This window comes from Plectropomus leopardus, chromosome 11 (assembly GCF_008729295.1).
Source record: "Plectropomus leopardus isolate mb chromosome 11, YSFRI_Pleo_2.0, whole genome shotgun sequence".
Taxonomy (NCBI): Eukaryota; Metazoa; Chordata; class Actinopteri; order Perciformes; family Serranidae; genus Plectropomus; species Plectropomus leopardus.
In genome coordinates, this window is record NC_056473.1 from 22151163 (window position 1) to 22173089 (window position 21927).

At 42.2% G+C, this 21927-nt stretch overlaps 1 protein-coding gene across 1 annotated transcript in view; it reads right to left on the reverse strand.

Annotated features, from left to right (window-relative positions):
- mob2a (MOB kinase activator 2a) overlaps window positions 1-21454 on the reverse strand; it is a 71508-nt gene extending 50054 nt beyond the window's left edge. The window contains exon 1 of the mRNA XM_042495657.1: window positions 20930-21454. Coding sequence (XP_042351591.1) covers window positions 20930-20946 — 17 coding nt within the window. The 5' untranslated portion in view covers window positions 20947-21454. The remainder of the gene's footprint in view (window positions 1-20929) is intronic.
- Between the last annotated feature and the right edge of the window lie 473 nt (window positions 21455-21927).

The window sequence follows — 21927 nt, forward strand, 5'->3', positions numbered from 1 at the left end:
GAAGGCGAGGCGAAAGAAACACACGCTCTTTGTCATGTTTCTTTCTTCTCTCACTTTGTATCACAAGACTCCAACACACATCAGGATGGTAAGCTCGAGGACATTTCAATAACTTTCAAGGTCAATTTTTATTTCATTTCCTTTATTTAGATCTCTGTTAGCTTTTACATAAAAAAACGCTATCTTCCTCGTGGTCCAATCACATACCATAACTTCAAAGGTTTGGTTATTTCCAGTAGTGACATCACAGAGACCTTATTGTTTTACTCATCGATAAAAACTATGGCCAAAATCAATGCAGGTCTCTGTCAGAAGTTTGCAGAGTTGAGTAGTAGGAGTATTTCTAGATTTGGTGTCATTAAAGTGGTTCTATTATATAGTTAAAGAAGTGGTTTGAGGACACTTCATTCATTTTCACAAGTCTTAGATATTGTTTTTGATAAATACAAAGACTTACAAGGATTTTTTTAGGCCTGTGGGAACTCTGGTGTCTGTATGGTGATACTTATTTAAAAAAATATTGAGTATCAGTGAATGTTGCAGACATTTGGATGACAGTCAGCAATTAATCTATTGCTATTGCTCACTTTTCTATTACTTAAACTCATGCGATTGCCTACGGTGGTATCATTTAAGCCTTTTAATGCAGCTAAAATGAAAGAAAAAAGAAATCACAATAAACTGTAATGCCAAACCTACAATAATGATCATCAAGGTCATTGTGAAGAAAAAAATCCTAAGATGGAGCTTTCTACAATTAAATCCCCAAATGACAGATGCAGAAAAGACACACAAGATCATTTTCCTAGCTATTTGCACAGCAGTGATAACATGACCCATGCTGATCCGCATTACCAAACACTGAGCTGTGGCCTGACAGCAGCAGGCTGCGAATGACTTACACCCAAATCCAAAAGATGGGAAAATGTGAACTGCCATTCTTTTTAATTTATTCAAATCTCCAGACTCATTGTAACAAAAAGCTGCATTGTGTACATGGAGCAGCAGCTCTGAGCTGATGCTAGAAAAGGGCTTGGCCAGGTAGCTATTAATGCACACACTAACAGTTCCTTACCTCCATGCATACACGTACATACATACACAAACGCACACACACAAACGCACACACAGCTGAAGTGTGCACTGCACAGCTGTCGGTGATTATGCAACAGCTGGTATGTGCAGTGGTGCGTGTGTGAAAGTGTACATTATCCAGCCTCTGCACAGGCTTTGAAGAAACCAGTGACCTCTAGCCACCTCTGACCACAGCTGCTCACCTTTCAGCTCTTTAGATGCATTTTAGATAACTCTAATATTCCAGCTTCAGTGAAGGTTTCACTGTAATATAGGGCGAGAGGAAGTAATATGGCGTGGTCGGCTGCTAGGGGCAAAACAGAGAAGCACAATGAAGAATTTATGTGTGCGATTTCAGTTTATGGGACAGACAGGATGAGAAAAATGTTGAAACAAAAGTATTAAAGTAAAATTCCACCCTAAATCGTGATCACTGTTAACAGCTCTGAAGACATTTTGTACATTGCCTGGTTTTCTTGTTTGAGTAATTTTATCTGTGCAAACTACATCAGCTCATGGCATGACATCACATCGATTTCCCAGAGGCCACTTCACTACACTGTCAAATTAACAAATATAAAATATGGCGCAGTCTAATTACCAGTATTCAGGCATGTCGTGCAGCTGCACAGAGCCAGAGTGGCTATCACTAACAGTGAAGGTGACGCGTCGACTGAGCGAGATGAAGGAGACCGAAAGACAGAAAAAGACTCATGCAGTTAGAGACCGAGCTCACGTTGCTGCTTTCTGATAAACCGCACAGAGTGACAGACGCCCAGCTGGAGGCTGCATGAGGAAGGCAGCACTTCCTGTGTTTGTGCATCTCGCTGTTTGCTTTCCCTTCAGTGCAACGAGTGACGAAGACTTCCTGCGAGCTCCTGCCCCAGACTCCCTGGCTTGGCGGAGAGGCAGAACAATGAGGAGGAAAGGAGAGCGCGTTACAGTACAGGGTGGGGCAGAGAGGGAGATAAAGGAATAACAGACACGAACACAAGTCAAACACGAGGCCATATGCAAACAGAGGCACGGATACGGGTGTACGTGAGGCCACACACCCAAGCAAAACAAGCAAACATATACAGTCAGAGCAGAGGTAAGCAGACACAAAAAAAGACCTTCCAAAATATTAGCTTCCTTCTTTGGACAGTGCACCAAACCTCACTTAAAAAAATATGAAACACAATGCAGCAACTCTAATATTTCCTAAACATGAAAAAGTCAGCAACACCTCACTGAGGTTACATCACGTCCCCAGTGATAATGAGAAGTGTCCCATCTGCGGGCACTGTACTTCTGCCCCCTCCACTCCTCTCTTGGCCGTCAGCAGCACATGAACTCAACAGAGCGGACCAAAACCCCTGACCTACTGTTCCTCTATGAGAGGAAACGGATGTGGCGAATGTCTCCCGCTTGCTCTTATTCTCGCTCACTAGCACACGAAACAAACGTGCAAAATGACATATCAGCCGAAGTTTAGGGACAGAAACAGCTTACTGTGCAGATATCGACCGGTTTGTACGAATATAGCTTTACCCAAAACCACACATGGGCCTTTACTATTTCTATCTGTCACTTTTGTCAAATCATGGCTTTTGAAGTAGGGGAGTTATCAGGAAGGTCTCGATGACTCTGTATTAAATGTGTGATTAAAAAGGCATTTCACTCGTCTTGGCATGGGTTTTAAGACAAGAAATTCACAACAGAAAGCCTGCATTACTAACTAAAGACATGAGTATTTATCACGCAGTGGAAGTCCAATGAAAGATGCAATTGAGTTGTATTGTGAGAAATGTAGGATCCAGGGTTTTTAGATCTTGATGATTTCTGTCGGCTACAAATGAGGATAACACAATTCAATTTTGACCATGCTTCTTCACTGACAAGTTCAATTATATATTAAATAGAGGGAGGACACAGTTTCCCTGTATTTGTGCTCTGAACACCATACCTTTGTTTCTCTTTTTTGTCTCGTTTCTTTAAACATTGGTCTTTTTTTTCATATATCTCGCTTTAGGACATGTGAATAAAGGCCAACACATCAATATTTTCATCCATAACTAATGCTATAAGTTCTAAAAAAACACCAGTAAGAGGTTTGTCTTTGTGATTAAATGCCTGCGCACATTAGTTTGATTAATCAATTGTTTTGTCCATAGAATGTCAGATAATAATAAATGTCTGTTACAGTTTCCCACTGCCCAAGGTGATGTATTGTAATAGCTTATTGTATTCAATAGACCAAAACTCAATGATATTCAGTTTGCTATCAGATATACTGTTTGCGCTTTAGTCAAAGTTTGGTCAGTAATCCGTATCTATGGCCATTATGGAGATGAAGGGATGTAAACAATTGATTGCAGGCTGAATGTTCTATATAAACCAATTATAGGAAGTTCGAGAAAACATATGGAAGTTGCAAAAAACTTAAGGGAAAAGCAAATAGTCGATAGAAAAAATTGTGACTAAAGAGCTGCAACTCTGATTCTTTGTTGTCGCTCAAGTTTGCGTCTGACCATTTATTAACACTCAAATATTTCCTCTTAGGAATTAATCCCTCCTCAACAAACAGGTATATTAGTAATTAAAATGTGTCAAGCTCAAGGCTGCAATATTGCACACAGAACAACTGCCACTGTCAGTGACATTTACACGCGCTAACTTGTTGCATAATAATTAGACAGCACGGAGAATTTTTGGCTGCTTTTCAAAAAGCCAAACATAACCAGCACTGTGTTGCAGAGGCAACATGAGATGCTTGTCGGGACGAGCTGAGGACAAAGAGAAGGGCAGAGCAGCAGAGGAGAAGAGGGAGAAGATACAGAGAAACAGTATGCAAAAGACAGAGGTCAGGAGTCACCGCTCGCTTCACAGATCTTCTCCCTCCATCGCTTTTCATGTAGGCTAATCTCTTCCATCTCACCTCCCTGAGCTGGCCAGCTCACTTAGCCTCATTTAACCAGCTAACGGCCGGTAATAAATCAACAGCACACTCCTCTCACCTCTAATCTGTATCAGCCTGCTCTGCTCCGCACACTCCCCCTGATATATGACTCAGTCCGCTCTGGCTTCCAGTGCGAAGCAGCTACTGTAGGTAGAAAACCTCTGTAGGGAGTACGGGTCAGACAGCAAGCGGAAAACAAGACTAGGAAGATAAGATCGGAGGTAAGGATGAAACAGAACAGAGAGGGAAGTACTTCTTTGTTTCCCGACCCTAAATTAAAAAAAAAAAAAAGTTTCCATATTTAGATCAAGAAATATCCGTTCAAACGAGTAAATAAGCCAATGATTGACAGCATTAGATATCAAACACTAGTGATATAACATAGAGTGTACTCAAAACTACTGAAGTTTGATAACCATAAATATTGTTATTAATAACCAACCATATTGTTATTGATAACAATAAATCGATGATCGAGTATTCGGTTGCTCAAAAATGTGAAATGTGAAATTTAATCAATAATTTATAGGCTATGAAATGCTGTCAAAATCTATGAAATATGTTGCTGTGAGGTTTGATTGAGGATAAAACACACTTGGTATTGTCTGAAATAAGCAAAACTTTTATGTTTTTTTAAAACAACGATTAATCGACCATTATTTTTACTGATTTATTGACTGCATCCCTAATTTTCACAGGTATAATTCAAAAGTACAACTGCTTTGTACTTTGGCTCATCCTCACCACTCTCCTTGCTACTCAGCTTTCACATTAGAAATGTTGTTCCTTACCCGAACATCTGTACGTCACCACTGATGCACCATTGTTTATGCTGTTGATAACATGTAGGAAAGTGCACCAAACACTTGATCCCAAGCTTAGGAGTCAATCTTTGCATCGCATCTACTATTGTTTGTATTTTGGAGACAGTGTAAAAACTGACTCTCTCAGAAGCCTTTACTTGGCTGTGCGGTTCAGAGGATAAGATTGGTGAGTGCTGTTTGCATATAAAGATTTCGGAGACTAAGAGCAGGGTTGAGAAATGCCTTTGCAACTCCTCGACAGTGGACCCATGCACGGATCAATGTTTCATGCCAGAGCAAAGTACACAGTGTTGACATTAAGAAAACAAACTGGACTTAGGGGTCAGGTGTACACATGCTAACCCTTGTTTAGTCTGTTTACCACTAATAACCAAATCCCTTTTTACTGTGAAACCCTTTTCTAAAGATACAGTATGCCTCTCGGACTATATCTTGTGGTATGATGGTATACATTTCACATGAGTGAAGCCCTCATGTTGACAAATTGATTTGGATGTGATGGTGAGAAGTCCTTCCTTTCCCTGGCTTCCTGGATTAAACTGTGGCAATGTGAGCTGCTGGCTTTGTTCCCACGCCTGGACTCCTCATAATACCCTGTGCTCACAGCCAGTCTTAAGCGCAGCTAGCTTTTAACCTAGCTGCTAATGCTACCGGGTTGTTGGCGCAGTGTTAGCATTTGTCACGAGCCACCCAGCTCAGAGACCACCGGCGATTAAAAAGGCTTTTACAAAGGTCACGTTCAGCAGGTCTACAACTGGGAGCACACAACAAAGACGAAAACGCCAGTGTTGTGATATCACGCCAGACAGCTGTGTATGCAAGACCCTGACTGTGTCATAATGAAGTACAGTATACTGTGGACTGGACAGAGCACGGTCCCTAGCGTGGCCCTCTGTAAACCCTCAGTCAGTCAGACTTATCCGTGTTTACACACGCACACTTCCTCAAGGGGACATCAGAGGCCTTATAGGGGTCAAATCCTCTGCTGTGTGTGTTGTGTTCTTGTGTCGTGTCCAGCCTTGAGCTGTCCAGGGAGGCACAGTCAGCAACTCCCATACAGTGACCCTAACCCAGCAGCGGAAATCGGACAACTCTGAACACCAGCTCCCTCTCCGATCTCCCTTTGACTTCATTCCAGGTCAAAGTCTTCCCTCAAAAACAACAACAACCCTTCTTCTCCTCCAGATCCTATTTTAGATGAGAAGCACCTCATGGAGATAGCGTGTGACACACTCACAAACTTGCACGTTCATGTTTAGCAGGCCTCAGAAAATAGCCTGTGTTAGAGCTGTAGATGATGTTGTATCCCACAAGCAGATGAGGTAATAGCTGCTGCTGTTCAGGGACTTTTAATAGGAGATTTTTCACCTGCAAAAAATGTCTGCCTTTTGCACGTAAAAAGAAGATAAAGCATTTTCTGTTCTGTTTTTTTCCATTCTGACTTTTTGGACTACAGATGTTCTGATACCATTTTCTTCTTTCTGTTACTGACTGCAATACTTTAACTTGAATAACAGCTAGGGATCGGGATCGAAACACAGTTCTTTTTACCCCATTATACAATATTATCACTAATATTGTATAATATCACTATATTACTTTAGTCACAATACATTTCTGGTGTTTTTCAATGTTTTCGATATTCTGAGTACAGCAATAACAACAATATGTGTGATATATGTCAGTTTATTACTTCTCTTCAATTGTAAATTATGCCCCTAAAGGAACATTTTGTCAACACCTGTTTTATCTAATAAGATTCAGTTTTAAGATAAAGTTTTTCATGCACTTCAGTTGTTTTTACTGCAGCAAAATGTGTCATCCAGTGGACTGAACAAGTAGCAGATTTTATTTTTTTAGTACCAAACGTTTAATTTGTCTTTGCAATATTAATAAGTTATATAATAATAAAAATACCTATACTTGGCATCTGTGTTCCAATAATGATATTGCCCCACAAAATATCGTGATACTATATTTTCAATTTTTTTCCCTACCCCTCCTGATCAGTGAATTATTAAAGTAATTACTGGGTGCAGACATGGTCTAATCTCTTTTGCTGTTAAAGTAGGTGATCATTAATTCAATGGCCAAGGCCTGTCTCTGCTGTAAAACACTTAGTGTGTAAATAAATGCATCATGTCTACTAAATCTGTATGTCTAAACTTCTGCTGTTTTTATTTCCCTTTCCAATAGGTGGAGCAGGCTGAAACCCAGGCACTGAGTGATATCCTCTGGGTGTGGATTTGGATGTTTTACATGAATTAAAGTGTGCGTTCTTCTTTAAGATCATCTAACATCAGAGCTACACCCTCTTCCCCTCCCTCCATCTCTATCTACATGCTCCCTCCCTTACTCGGCTGTCATGGTTGCAGGAAGTTGCGGCGATGTACAGACCATATGGGCACATCAGAGCCATACGGCAGGGTTGTCAGCAGACACATATGAAACATATGGCTGCTGGTGCTGGCCTGTCAGCTATTAAGCCTTTACTATTGCTGTCTCTCTCTAGTCTTACAGACCGCATCGCTGCTGTTTAATTTCTCACCTCAACCACATCCACATGTGCTATGCGAGTGTGAACACACATAAGCATGTTGCACGAATTTTTTTTTTCTTGTTGAAACTTCAATCTCTCTCCCCTTCATGCCTTCTCTTCTGTAATCTCATGTTTGAACCTGTCTAACAAACCTCACAAACAACACACCTCACCACGCCCTGCTCATGTATTACAGTCATCAGTAACACCTGACGCCTTTTAGTGCACCGTTTCTTCTTTGGCAGGTCAGGCAGAAAGATAAAATCTATTTCGGTTTTTGTTTCCTAGCACAAATGGAAAAGCTGCAGCCTCCTTTCTGATAGTGAAACGCAAGATTACTGTAATGTTTACTGGTAATGTTGACGAACTGGGAATTTACCTTTCCCCCACTCATTCATTTAATGCTACCATCTAAAAGATAGGAACATCAGCTAAATTGCTGGAATTCATCAAGGAAACACCTCCATGTCGCTTAAAATCACATGAATGAGCCAAAAATGTGACAGACAATAAATGGACAGAATAGGAGACACACTGTACCCAGTTAACATCTAACTGAGTTAAAAGAAAGAAATTGTCATGACTTCTATTCCTCACAGATTAAGCCTTTGCACACGAGAAGTAAACGAAGCATTCAGGATGCACGCCACCCATGACATCATCTTTTACTTCCTGTCCAAAGCTGCTACACAGGAAATTCACAACTTAAAAAAGGTCAAGAGCAGCTCCTTCACTTCTTTCTCCAAGTACAGGACAGCTATATTTTCACATCTATTATGCTCAGTATGAGGGTTAACATAACTTGACTATTTTTTCCTCCCCTTCTTCCTGTCCTTTTTTCTCCCACATGTTATCAGCAGGGGTTTTGTGCAACTCCTGTGATCCCATTTAGCGAGGGTATCCATGGCACGAGCGGATTCATATACATGCACACAAACACTGACATGCTTACACACACAAATGCAGCATCGCACACACCTACACGTATATGTAACAGCCAGGGGGAAGGCAGTGGGTTGTTGATTAAAGGGGGATAGATAAAATAGTGGGATGCTGAGGAGAGAAGAAAGTTTTAGATGAAAAAATTAGACAGAGGAGGAGTACAGCCTAGAGTACTCAGATGAACTTGGCTCCCTGAGGCGTGTGTGCTCTTAAGGTATGTGTGAGTGTGTGAGTGTGTGTGTGTGTGTGTGTGTGTGTGTGTGTGTATACTCGGCTTGCCTGATGCAACGCAGAGATCTCTAATCCAATTACAGTTCAGACCAGCCTAGCAGCCTAGCCTCAGCCTCCAAGGACAAACCAAGCTAGCTTACACCGATGCTAGCAGCCCACCGGCTCTGCACAGATTTAGCAGCTCAACTGAAGCCTCGCCCGAGGGTGCTGACCACATCTCAGTGAAAAATACATTTTAAAAATCACCCAGAATTAAAGGCTTCCTCCTGCAACACAAATTAGGTTTCTCATCTCGCTGATTGAATGAGGACCTACTGTTCTGCTGGGCAAACACTCAAATCTTAAGGTTTTTGGAATCCAATGAATGCAAGATCCTTCGAGGGTCTACAATGCATTTTTATTTTCTTTCTCTCTCTGTCTTTCTCTCTCGCTCGCACTCTCGGCTTACGCTCCCTTTCTAGCTTCTCAAAGCTCCAAAATCCATTTCTTTCTCTGTCACCGGCGGCCCGGGCCCCCGCTGTTAAATCTCCCTCTCTGTCCTCTATTGCAGACCTCTGCTGTTTCTAATCTAGCTCTCTGACCCACGTCGCCTCTTCCCATTTATCTCCATATCTCACCTATCGCCTCTGCGCTGCTATCGTTTCCCTCCTTTCCTCGCTCTTTACCTGCACTTTCTATATTCTCCTCCTTATCAGCTGCCCTCTCTTCCTCTGTCTGCTCTTTCCTTTTTCTCTGGTGTTTTCAATTTACACTGCTCTGGTACCCCATCTACCTATTTTTCCCTCTGCATATCACATCCCAACTCTCAATCTCATTGCCTAAGTCGAGGAGGTGATGATGTTGGTCCCGTCTGTCTGCAAGTTAGCCAAAACCACTGAAAAATTATTGATTCGATTTTAATAAAATTTGGTGGAAAATTACACGCAATGCCATAAGGTTGAGGATCGAAATGAAGGCACCGCACCTCGTCTGAAATAAAGAGTGCCTCCACTCAGAAGACTCTCAGAAGAAATGATCAAGCTTTAATGAGGTAAAATTAAGCTTCGGGAACAACAAGCAGAGACGCTAACTCACAAAACTGTGGGGCCGATCAATAGGTTAGACACCACATTGTGGCTCAGTGGTATAATGAGGCTTGTTTACTGACGAGGATTATACATGTGCCTGCTGATACAGTGCCACTTTATTACCTTTAATACCAACCAATTTGCATTAAAACACTCAGAAGCTGCCCTCTGATGATGAAATATAATGACACAAAAACCTTTTACTTGTGTGATTGCTTGGAAAGCAAGCGTACATTAATAGATCTATCCACAAAAGACACGTATCATTAATTTTTAGCCACAACTGAATCTGAAAGACTGCAACCAGTCCTGAAATAAATGCATCCAACTGTTCGGCAGAGCGTCCCTTGTGGGTGGATCGCAACAACAACCCTAAATCCTGCTGCAGGGGGTTCATCTTATTTTAGCTGATCTTAAGACAGCTCTAGCTGGCAGCGGCCCATGACTATGATACTCTCTGACAGAACAGTAGCGCTGCTCCCAGGCTTGTGGCAGACAGTCATGGTACTGGAGGAGCCTTCGAAGTCCAGTTTGGACCAATAACATGAGATAGAAGGGGAGCGAGAGGCGAGTGAGAGCAGCTGATTAGTCATGACTGTTCCTGTCTTCTGTCGGCCTTTTCTTTTCCTGTCTCCCCATCTGATGGCCATGCCAGTTGTGTGCGCTGGGCAGGGCTGCCCAGAGCGTTACGAAAGAGTAAACACAGTCGCAGCATGGTGCCACTCTCCTGCCAAGTGAAACAGAGGCAACAAACACACACACACACACACACACACACACCCCAGGGCATGCCAGGAGCAACACAACAGTGAGGCTCAAATGAGCAGAACATCCTCAAAGTCACAACAAAATGTATCTAAAGATCAATTTGTCTCCGAATATACTGGCAAATTATATAAAAAAGCAGGTCTTTTGTGCACCTAAGTGGTTACAGAACCATATGCATCAGAGGCTGCTGGTTAAATGTCAGCAAACAGTGCAGTTGACATTGTGAAACACAGCCTGTTCAGGCTTTTGAACAGGTCAGGACCCATTTGAGTGGGCGGTGAGGCTTCACAAGCAGAGCCAGCTCAGGTATTGAGCTGGGGTCACATTTGCAGACTCTTGATCCATCACAGTATTAAGTTGCACCACAGTCACACAGGGTGCACTGTTCCTCAAGCTTTTGAAACCTCATCTTCACTCAAAAAAGGGGGCAAAAGCACCACACCTAGCAAGAGTTTCCATCTCAAGTGCTCGCAAAAGTGCTTAATACAGCCATGCGTGCATTCGGATTCTCCAATTATCCACTTATGCATATTCAGTGAAAGGCAAACTGCCGAGTCACTCTGGTATCACGTTCATTTCTAGGCCTCTCTGTCTCCCTGCCTCGGGGAAAGAGAAGGGAAGACAGGGAAGTAGAGAGGCGTCTCAAGAGACAAACCAGAGAGTACAGCGGTATTTACTCAGGAGTGTGTGTGTGCGTGTGTGTGTGTGCTCTTGTACCCAGGCTATTTGCCTACTCAAAAGGCATTCAATAGAGCCTTTATATCTCCCTCAATGATGTACACTGATGTCCTAAAAACTCTTCATGATACAGCATTGTGTCTTTCAGCCTGGGGAGGGCTCATTTAAAATTCACTTAGACCTTTTTCTCCAGACACCAGCTAGTTGAAAACAGCACGGCAACTCAATGGCATATTATTTTAACTGCTTAACCTTAAAATTAGTTGTGTTAGATTTGTAGTTTCATGTCATTTAAGGGAAGACAAACAGTAGATTTCTCAGTGTTGACTGCACTTCTTGCTAGAGGTGCTAGTCGTGGTTGTTATTAGATCAACTACTTACTGTAGGTGTCACCTTCCTGTGAAACCCAAAGACGTCTACACCTCTGAACTATGACAGCTGAGCTTTTACTGCGTGGCGATGACTCTGCAACTCATTTTTGAGAATCTGCTACCATTGCTCCAAAATAATATCATTATTTCGCACCTCTAAAATTCAAAAATCAGAGGTTGATGTCAGCAAGGGGAAGCTGAGGACTAGTTTGTTTAGTCTCTGTCCCTCCTGCTCTGCTTTGCTTTACACTGTTTTCCTTCCTTCCCAAAGACACATGAAGCCAGCACACAAAAACAGCTTGTACAATATTACTCTGCATATAGGCGATCCTCCTACATGCTCAGCTCCGAAAACAGATAACACCCTGCTAGCGTTTGTTGTTAAACATTACTCGGTGAGGGCTGAGGCTGCCCTGGGCCTGTTCAACGCTGCCTTGCCCTCTGCGGCTGAACAGTCCAGCTCAGGCAGCAGTCAAGCACGCAACCGTCTCTGCACATCAGCGTCCCGAGAGAGAGAAAGAGCGAAGAGAATTAAAGGGAGGAAGAGACAGAAAGAGAGAACACATACTGAGCCAGGAAGTGAAAGACAGAGTGAGTTGGAGGGTTCAAAGTGACTAAGATGCCCTTTCTGGGGAGTAAACAAACCAACTAGCCTCCTTGTCATCCAGCCAATCTCTCAACGTGCCAGCACATCATGGTAGAATAGCCCAAAGCATGCGGCTGAGCCCAAAGCCAGGGCTGAGCTCTGTTAATGCAGGGCACAGTTGATCTGAAACTGAGGAACATAGACCAGCGATGAGTAAAATGTTCATCTTTGTACAACTGATTGCAATTCGATGGAAATTCCCTGTGGTTAATATTGATTTAAATTTTTAAATTTTGTTAAACTATCTGTATGGAAATGCTTAAGGTGCAATATTAAGTGCCTGTTCTAATGTTTTCTCCCATTTGTAAGTAAACTGAAGTCAACCTATTGTTTCAATGTCCTTATCCTTTACCTTTTACTTTTGTCTTTTTTTCTTTCCTTCTTCTTCCTCATTTGTTTTTTCCAGCTTTCTTCAACAAACTGATGCTGTTAGACTCTCGGGTCAAAGCCTCGCACAGTGACTATGGAGCATGCACAGAAAACCTAAGCCAGTTCAGGAATGGTTAAGGTGTATAAATGAACTTTGAGAAATTCGACTTAGTATGATTTTAGTTGGACTAACATGTTTGCATGTATTTTAAAAGTCCAGTTTTAGACGGACTAACACAATAATTTGACTATTGCTACAATCTAAACGTCTGTGAGAACATCAGACACTTCACACAAAGCTACAATAGTAGTTATTGCAGGACTGTGAATCTGAATTGAACAGGAGTTCATATGTTTTTGAACATTGAGTGATACAACTGTATTACTGAATCATTCCAATCTGCCATTTTTAAAAATGTCTTTAACATCTCATCTCTCATATGGCAGTACTGTTCTGTTTCATCCATGTTCATACGTTTTCAGAAAATCGTGTACAAATACGGACAAAATGAACGCAGAGTACAAACAGAAGGCTTCAAACTTGTCTGTATACGTATCTAAAAATGAGCATAAATGACCCTGAACACAAAAGGTTCTGCCTCTAATGTGACTTATAACATACACATCAGCAGCGCTTTCTATAACAATAGCATAACATGGCAATAACACTCATTTACCACCCCTGTTATGTAGCTGCTGATCTCTCCCTCTGCTCGAAACGTCACACACGTCCCGTCCTGTCGTCTGTCCCTTCGAGACAATGCAGTCCCCCCCATTCTGTCATTTTATCATGGCGAGGCTGAATAACAGCACGATATTCCTGCTTTAAACAGGCAGTGTAAACGAGGCTTTAGGCTCTAATGAAGACAGAAAAACTCAGGCTTCCACAGAAAGTTGTTGATACTTGATGATACACCTTAACCTGATCAACACCTAAACTTCAGTGCTGAAATTTAAAACTGTTAATGAATAAGTTATGCACCCAACACCATCAGACAAAGGCAGTCATTTCTGCAAGACCACTGATGTGAACCGTGGGCGTAATTTTTCTCAGGGTTGTGTGCTGTGGAGGGCCGATGCGTGTTGAGATCCTGGGCTAATTGCCACCCAAAACACGAGGTGCATTTGTAAAACTATGTTGTCACTAAAGGTCTGGCCAGCTTACATGGTCTTAAAAAGTTTTGGCTTGGGCTGCCTTGGGCGTGTAGTCGTAAAGCAACTTTAGTGCCAGACACAATAAATTGATTCTTAATAAAGAGGGATTCTTACAGTGGGCCCTGACACATGGAGAGCCAACAGAAGCTGCTTTTACTTCAACAGTAACAAGCTAGTTAGGAGGTCTTTCTCAGGTGGACACTGAGACCTTCTGCTAAGCTGACTACTACACTGCTTTGCCCTCAGGTCAGCACTAGTACCAGGCAGAAAAACACTGCAGATGGTTATAAAGCTAGAAATACAGACAGCAAAGTCAGACGCTATCCCAGTCTAGACGACCCAGCGTGGTGACAGCGTTGGTTAGTTTCTATTCTCAAGCAGGTGACTGCTTTGAGACGATGTCTGCTCATCTGTCACAGCCTATTATCAGCACCACATCTGCGGTGCAAGCAGCGGAAACAGCCACCTGGGCTGAGACTGTGTCTGCAATAGTGTGAACAGACGTGCTCGTGTCTCAGCGTGTGCTCGCGAGGTGGAGATGGAAATAAGGTGGCGGGGTTGCATGAGGACAGGATTGAAGTGTACAAAAAAAATCCCCATTGGGAACATCTGCATATACACGCAGAGCAAGTCGGAAGCATGAAAGGGATATTACTCAAACATGCAGACTCAGAATGACACTACAACCACCACCACCCAAAATGCTACCACAGAGATTCTCACGCTTGGATTCAAGACCGCATGTGGAGATCAGTTGATATGAAAATATAGAGTTCTGAGACTGATATATTAAGATTTTTTGAAAAGATGTTTTGAGAATTTGTTTAAAAGAGATCATTTCTGTAGGCCGTTTCACTGGAATATAGTTGCTAAGAATATGCTTGGGTAGCGAGACTGTACTTCCTGTCAGATATGTAGTAGCAAAGTGATTTTCCCCACTGCAAATTCACATTTGAAACGTTATTCCATCCTCAACATGGAAACATTGGAGACTGTTGCATAATTTAAATCACACTAAAGGGGTATGTTGTGGCCATGAGTTATTTTGAAAGTTTCATCTTTGTACTCAGCAATAAATGTTTTCCCCACCGGAGTTTGGTATGTTGAATGCCACTAAATATTATAGGATGCTCTTGAGCCTCATCAGCTCCTGTTATAAAGAAGAACACCGTCAGAGTTCATGTACATATTCAGTAACACTTTGTTGCAACCAGAAACAAAATCATGCACTATTATTGCTCAGTAGATAATAAACTGATCCTGAATCCAACTGTGAAAATGATATGCAGCCGTACGCCTTTGAATTAACCTTGTAATGATTTTATGATTCAACAAACAAGTTTCATGCACATCTACGTGTTACATATTGTTCAGTGGCCAATCAGATAAAATGGAAAAATTAATGGGACTGTTTTTGCAGGAACTCTGAGTGCCAGATGTGATAACACCCACTGCACCAGTCTATTAATATGATCAAACGCCATAACAGGAAATTATCTCCAACCATTTAGATGGTTTGGTTTGAAACCAGGAACAGTTTCTATCCCATGTGGTGCTCACTTCATGTTTTTACATGTAAAATACGGACTGATGCCATACTCAAATATACACGAACTCTCTAACTTATACAGTTCTGAGAGTTTTGACAGTTACAAACAAATTCATAGGCCACAAAACAGTGTGATAGTAAGTAAATACCAATAAATAGCTTCTGTAAGACACCACAACACACTTCTTTTTTTGGGGGTGTGAACTAAAGAAACAGAACAATGTAAATAGATGAATGTCTCCCAGGAGGAAGTTCAGCCTATAAACGGTTCTTGCAAATTCCCCTTCTCTTTCTGCCATCAGACCAATCCCCTGACGACGTCTTAACTCTTGTTACCTCTTGTTGTTAACTGCAGTCGTGACTGGTTCAAAGACATTTTGATGTTTTTCCAGAACAGACCTTATGGTTCCAGAAACAAAATGCCATCTGACTGAAGTTATATTTCATGCCATATAAAATGTTTTGATTAGGGTTGCCCCCCACCTTCAAGTCAACCAGTGTTTTTGCTGATTGACCACAGAGATTGTGCTATAGGGGTCCCTTCTTTATATCTCCTTTGCGTTTTTATACAGAACCAGCTGTGGCATCATTCCTCTCCAGTGTGTGATTCTACATTGCATTGCGGCTTTGTGGAATCAACGGAGGCGTGTTTAGCACGCATAAGCTTGAAGGTCTTGCTTTCGATAGATTTTTCAAATGTAACAAAAAAAACGTTCAAAATGGGTTCCTTTATATTTCCTATCAGAGTGTTTGTTGATGTAGCAGCTGACAGGAAGTGAACAGGAACCAAAGCTGTTGCCTTACCACAGCTATGAAACAGTCAACATTACCCTCAATGATCCGCCGAACCCTACTCAAAGTCGGGTACAGCCTCAGTTTCAATACAAACACCACCATGATACCTACTGTATATTTAATCAGCTATGCAGAAAAATGCTTTTTAATTCACTTATTTTGGAGGAAAATAAACCCTTTTTTCTCTACAAACCAAACAAAACTTCTCTAACACAGTGTTTGATGTTGATGAGAACTTTGACCAAAAAAAGCCAAAAGTCTATAAAAGAAAATGTGCAGAGTTGTGATTTAAATCAGGAAATATCTGATCAAAAAATTAACAGAACTTAGATGAGAACTCAATACTCAGCCCTTGTCATATTTTATTTTTCTCCCTTGTAGAAAACCGAAAACAACAAACAAAATGCATAAAATTTGTTACCCATAACCTGAGCAGACACAACAAACACGCCCTTTATTACTGGAATCTTTTGTACCATTACATTCATTACTCCGATGATGCAGGATAATGATACACTGCCTATATACCATTAAGTCACAGGTGATGCAGTGCCAGCTCAGTGTACTTTAATTCTGACTCTTGCTCAGGTCAAGCAGCCTAAAGCGACGCTCCACTTAGCTGCTGTAGTTTCCATTCTCTCGCTCTTCGTTCAGCATTACCAATCCATCACTCAAAAGCGAGGGGATTAAACATCTGTCAAAGCCTGCCCATTTCACCCAGCAGGAAAAGACACATTTAGGCGTCACGCATCTCCCCAGTGATTTAACGTCCTGTCTGACTCTGAATCCGGACTGATGAGGTCATTCAGCTCTGAAATAATGCTCCTTGTCCAAAATACACACTGAATGTTTTTTGCATTTTTGTTTACATTTTAAGGCAAACAATGGGTGATTATACTGAGAGGTGTTATTTGTAGCCTCCTGTTCTTGTCAATTTGTCACCTATGGTAAGCTCTCATATCATCGTCTCAGTATCTCCTTTCCTCAATCTATCCACCATTAGTAGGCCGTCATTTGCAACGGACCTTCATTTGAATCCCGGTGGAGCTTCATTGTTCCAATCAACTACTCCACCCCTTCCCCCCACCTGCTAATTCCCTCTATTTTTCGCCCTAATCAACCACTCCATCGAAAGCATTCATATCTCCCTCCTTCCATCGGTCAAAAACCTGCCGTCTCCCGCTCCTCCATCCCTTTAGATCATCCTGCCTTTCCCTAATCAGTCTGGCCTCTTTCATTCATCACACCTTCCTTTCTCTCATTTCATCTGCACATTTCCCCCCAAAATCAGCTGCTTTCACCACTCCATCTCTCCCTCCTCTCTTCTCCTCTCCTCCTCCCTCCATCAGTCCTGACTGTGGCGTCCTTCACCCTGGGTCTGAATTCAGAGTGATTACACGCTTGGTTAACTCATTCATGGACTGTACTCTGTCAGTGACGCACGCTGGATGCATGCCCGTGTGCTTCTCCATGCATCCACATATATAAACTGTAGATAGCGTGCAGCTTTAACATGAAGGGAAACCTAAATTCAACACGAAGAATCTGCATCAGTCAGTGGGGAAAACACCTAAATGGACAGCTGACTGATAAAACCCTACTTAACTTGAACAATTTTAGTTCATATATAAGCATGTCTTATGTTATAGAAGATGACACAATGAGTTATTAAAAGCACGTCACGCCACAAAAAGATTCAGCATCTTTCCGTAGTTGGCGAGAGTAAATTCATACCAACTACATTAAGTAGCTTCTCTGATATTCCTGACTGTTAGCACACACATAGGCAGACAGACAGTGGCCTTCTCTTTTGCTCGTATGCTGTTTTTGCTTTCCTCACCTTGTCTAACATCAAGCCATAACTGGGTGTTGCTTTTGAATTCCTAACAGATCACTAAGCAAACCAGTTCAGGTTTGACAGCACCAACTGTTTGGGCGAAAAGTTCTCATTATTTCATGTGAGTGACTGAGAGGAAAGAGGAAGAGGAGGTTAAGACCTATAAATTACATTTACAACTGAGAGGACTGATGCAACTTCAAACAAGTCAATGCAAGAACCAGTTACCCAAACCAGGAAAACCAGTGTCAGAAGGAGGAGGAAACTTGAGAAAAACAAAAGACAGCTCCCAGAGCACATTCAAGAATTATGGCAGTTTTTGTAAAATTGGCCACCCATCAGTATATTGCCAAATACCAAAAACACGATAACTTTTCTTGGGGTCATCCAAATTAAACCCTTTACTGCATATGCCGTTTGTGCAGAACCTCTCACGGTCTGCTGCATTCAGTCCAAGACCCACACAACAGCTACTGACTGCTGAATCTGCACACACTACCGTCATCTTAACAAGTGGCAATGTGATGGTGTCTTGCCAATTACTAAGCTACCTTTCATATTTCAATGCAGTCTTTTAAGTATCTTTTAAGTATTAACTGGTAGACAGACCAGCTCGTTTGTAAACGCTGGTTTTCTGGTTGGGGGTATAGTTGGGCTGCATCCTTATCTTGTAGCCACACTGGTACGATGTGTTGAAACACCCCTGATAACACGCCTCTACCCTCCCTCAACCCTGATCTCCTCGCAAAGTGCCTCAACCATGCAGCTGGCCAACCTGGTAACCAGTCAGAAAAAGAAAAATCTCACAGCGACACACCTTACTGTGCAAGTCCAAACCTTTCATGCTACGTCAAAGACCTGATGTTCTTGGAAAAATGTCTGATCCATCTGTGTTTCAGACTTTCACATGGTGAAATTAAATCTTACCCTTGTGCATGAAATATAGAAAAGACACACATCTTGGACTGTGATTTCGCAGAGTTCCTCCTTTACTTACAGGCAAATTTGACTTGGGTTCAGACCTGATAATGTAGTGCCTTTGGGTTTGCTAAGCAAATACTTAAGTAAATACTAGATAGCTTATTTGATTTTTATGATAGCAGACTGGGCTGGTCACTTACTAGGATGTCAAAGGTTAATTCATGAATATAATGATCATGGACTTGATGTCTGGCTGAGTAGCAGGTGTCAGACTGAGACAGGTGCATCTCATCCAGTAGTACTGACCACCAGCTCTCACACTAACTCATGACTGCAGCCAAATAGAAAGTGGTAAATCAGTATTGGTGTCTTCTGTCAAGTGTCACTGTTTAGGCAAAAATTACACAAAACAGGCAGATCCAAAGTCTGGTCTGGGGGCCAATTGTGGCCCTCGGCTTGACTTTCAAAACATACTATGTGGCCCACCACAAAATATTGGTTAATCACGCAATATCACTTTGCATTTTCCCCTTCACCTCAAAGTGGCAGGACCATCATACAGTTTGTAGACATGCAGCAAGTAGAAATTGTGCAGGCAGAAGTGAAGCGTTTTCATAAATACATGGTTTTATGGCCTGTACTGCAACCAGCCACCAGGGGGGCGATCGAGATGGTTAAGCTTCACTTTCGGGTTGCTATCATGTCATCCATCTTTATATAGAGGGCCCCAGGAATGACGTTTTTCTGTAGGCCAACCCAGAAGCCAACATCACCCTGGTTCCCTCTTCATTTTTTTCCACTGAATTTTGGATCAAATAAGCTCTGCGTTGTAAACAAACATTTATGATACTACACTAACATGTTATTTTCAGTAAGATAATCTTCACAAATTAAAAGCACTTTCAGGATTTTTGAAGCCTTAATGTAATGGCCAGAAGTAAAAAGCTATTGCAAGGCTAAAACTAACTACACTGGAACGAGGATGTCATGTACGGCACTGCTCAGTTCAATGACACTCTGTCATTAAGCCAACATCTGTCTTTTTTAGGACACATAAAAGCTTCAAAGTTTGAGAGTGGGGTGTTTACGCACATATTTTATGTCATTGAGGAAAACGTTAAAGTCTCTTAAACTAGTGTTAAACACAGACCTTATTTAAGGCTTCCAACTAAAAACCTCTCAAAAAAAACCACTGACTTTGGGTGCTGAAATGTTTAGTCATTTCCGGTCTTTTTGGACTCATTACTGGGGTTCTCTATACAGATTACAGTTTGAACAAAGTAAATCATTTTTTCATTTGTTATTTGTCATTCAGTAAGTAGTAAGTAAAGTATAAAAAGGGATGTAAGACACTTCAATGTTAGTAATTAAAGTAAGTATGGGGAGCAGTTCTCTTACTTCATGCCACCCTTGGATAAGTCAGTGCCCCACTTGGGCCACCCCAATAACAAAACAAGTCTGGACACGCCACTGCATTAAAGCAAACATCACACAAACCTTATAACATATTAAACTGTGCAACTCGCCTTAGTGACAAAAACACAGATACAGTTGAATTTCTCACTGCATCAACCAACATCTGCATATGTTTATCTCTCTCCAAGGTGCCTATTTCACATCTATGACTGCTATATCCCCCATCTGATGTGTCCTAAAAGGAGCACATTTAATAAGTTAGCATGACTGCTAACGGTGGGTCCCATGAAAGCGGTCAGCGCACCTTGCACAGAAAATAAACTGAAACCGGGCATAGCCGCGTTAGCAAGACTGTGACAGGCTGCTAACGTTAGCCCATTTACTGTGTTAATCATTCCTATAAATAGGCTCCCCGTGCAGCAAACTGGCGTCTACAGAGATATTCTCACGACCTAATCTGGGCGCTGCCACCGTCGGCTCGATAGCTGCAGGCCATGGTGATGCCCCAAAATACCGCCTGGCCCTGGGTAACAGCAGGCTGCAGGATGAGACCGCTGCCAGCTTTGCTACCAAGCTAGCATCGCCGAGCTAAGCTAAGCTAGGCAACATGCTACCCGCTTGTGGCTACATTAATACGTTTAAGTGGAAATTTGACAGCGTTCAACACGACAGTGCACCTGTCTAATGCTGGCCGTGGTGGTGTCAGCTGCTGTGCGGTGAATTTGCAGGCAGCAGCAGAAAGACTGCGCAGTTCATCTGACACAGGAGAGTAAAGCTGGCTAGGCACGTTAGCTGTCGGTACTCACCCCATTAACCAGTCCATGGCGCTGTTTGTAGCTAGCTGAGCTAACGTTAGCTGGCAGGGGATGAATCCACCAGGAGCTGGAGGCGACCCCCTAGTTTATCCAGCCACCACCTTCACTGCCCTGACTGCCTGGCCCCCGTGTCCCGTCGCTCTCCTCGGGGCCCGTGTCTCTCCCAGCTGCCGGTCAAACACAAACGCCGCTTAAACTTTGAGCGATTGTCCTTGTTTTGATCCTCAGCTGGCTCGGATCATGAAGTGGCAGCAGTAACACAGATCAGTCTGTTAGCTGGTAGCGGGTGTGCAGCATTGAGTGACTTTGAGCACGAAGCGGAGAGGAGCAGGGCAGCGGTGTGGCTCTGCCTGCCGGAGTCGCGGTGTCCGGTGTGCGGTGGCGCCGATTGAGGCTCGTCTGCTGGGATGCCGCTGGTCAACTCGGTAACCTCTGTCATGCAGCCTTGTATGGCTACCGTGCTAGCTGACAGCCTGAACCTCCACTGAAGCTGCTGCTTTCTGAGCGAAGTCTAAATCGGAGTCCGGAAGTAAACACAGACCCGACCCACTCTGTCTCTCCTGTGCGTAAAATGCGTGTAACGCAGGGCTGTATGAACACCGATGCAGTGGGATATGTAGTGAATAAGTTAGAAAAAGGTAACGTTTGTTTTAACTGCCCGACTAATTATAGGCATCGACTACTTAAGACTTTAACACTTACATGTAATAAGTGTAAATATGTAAATAATAAATAAAATATGTAAAAATGTAATAACAAGAATCGCTGTCATATTTTTTTTTAAAATATAGGCTTCACGATAATGATAATACAGTGAGAGAGAGAGAGAAAAAGAAAATGAAATAAAAATCATAATGTTATAATGGTGCAATATGTTAGTACCCCTGCATATATTTATTTGTGACCATGCAATTAGTAGTATTATCAGTACTAATATTATTACCATTCATATTACCAATACAGTACTTTGAAGATGTCTCTGAAATTAA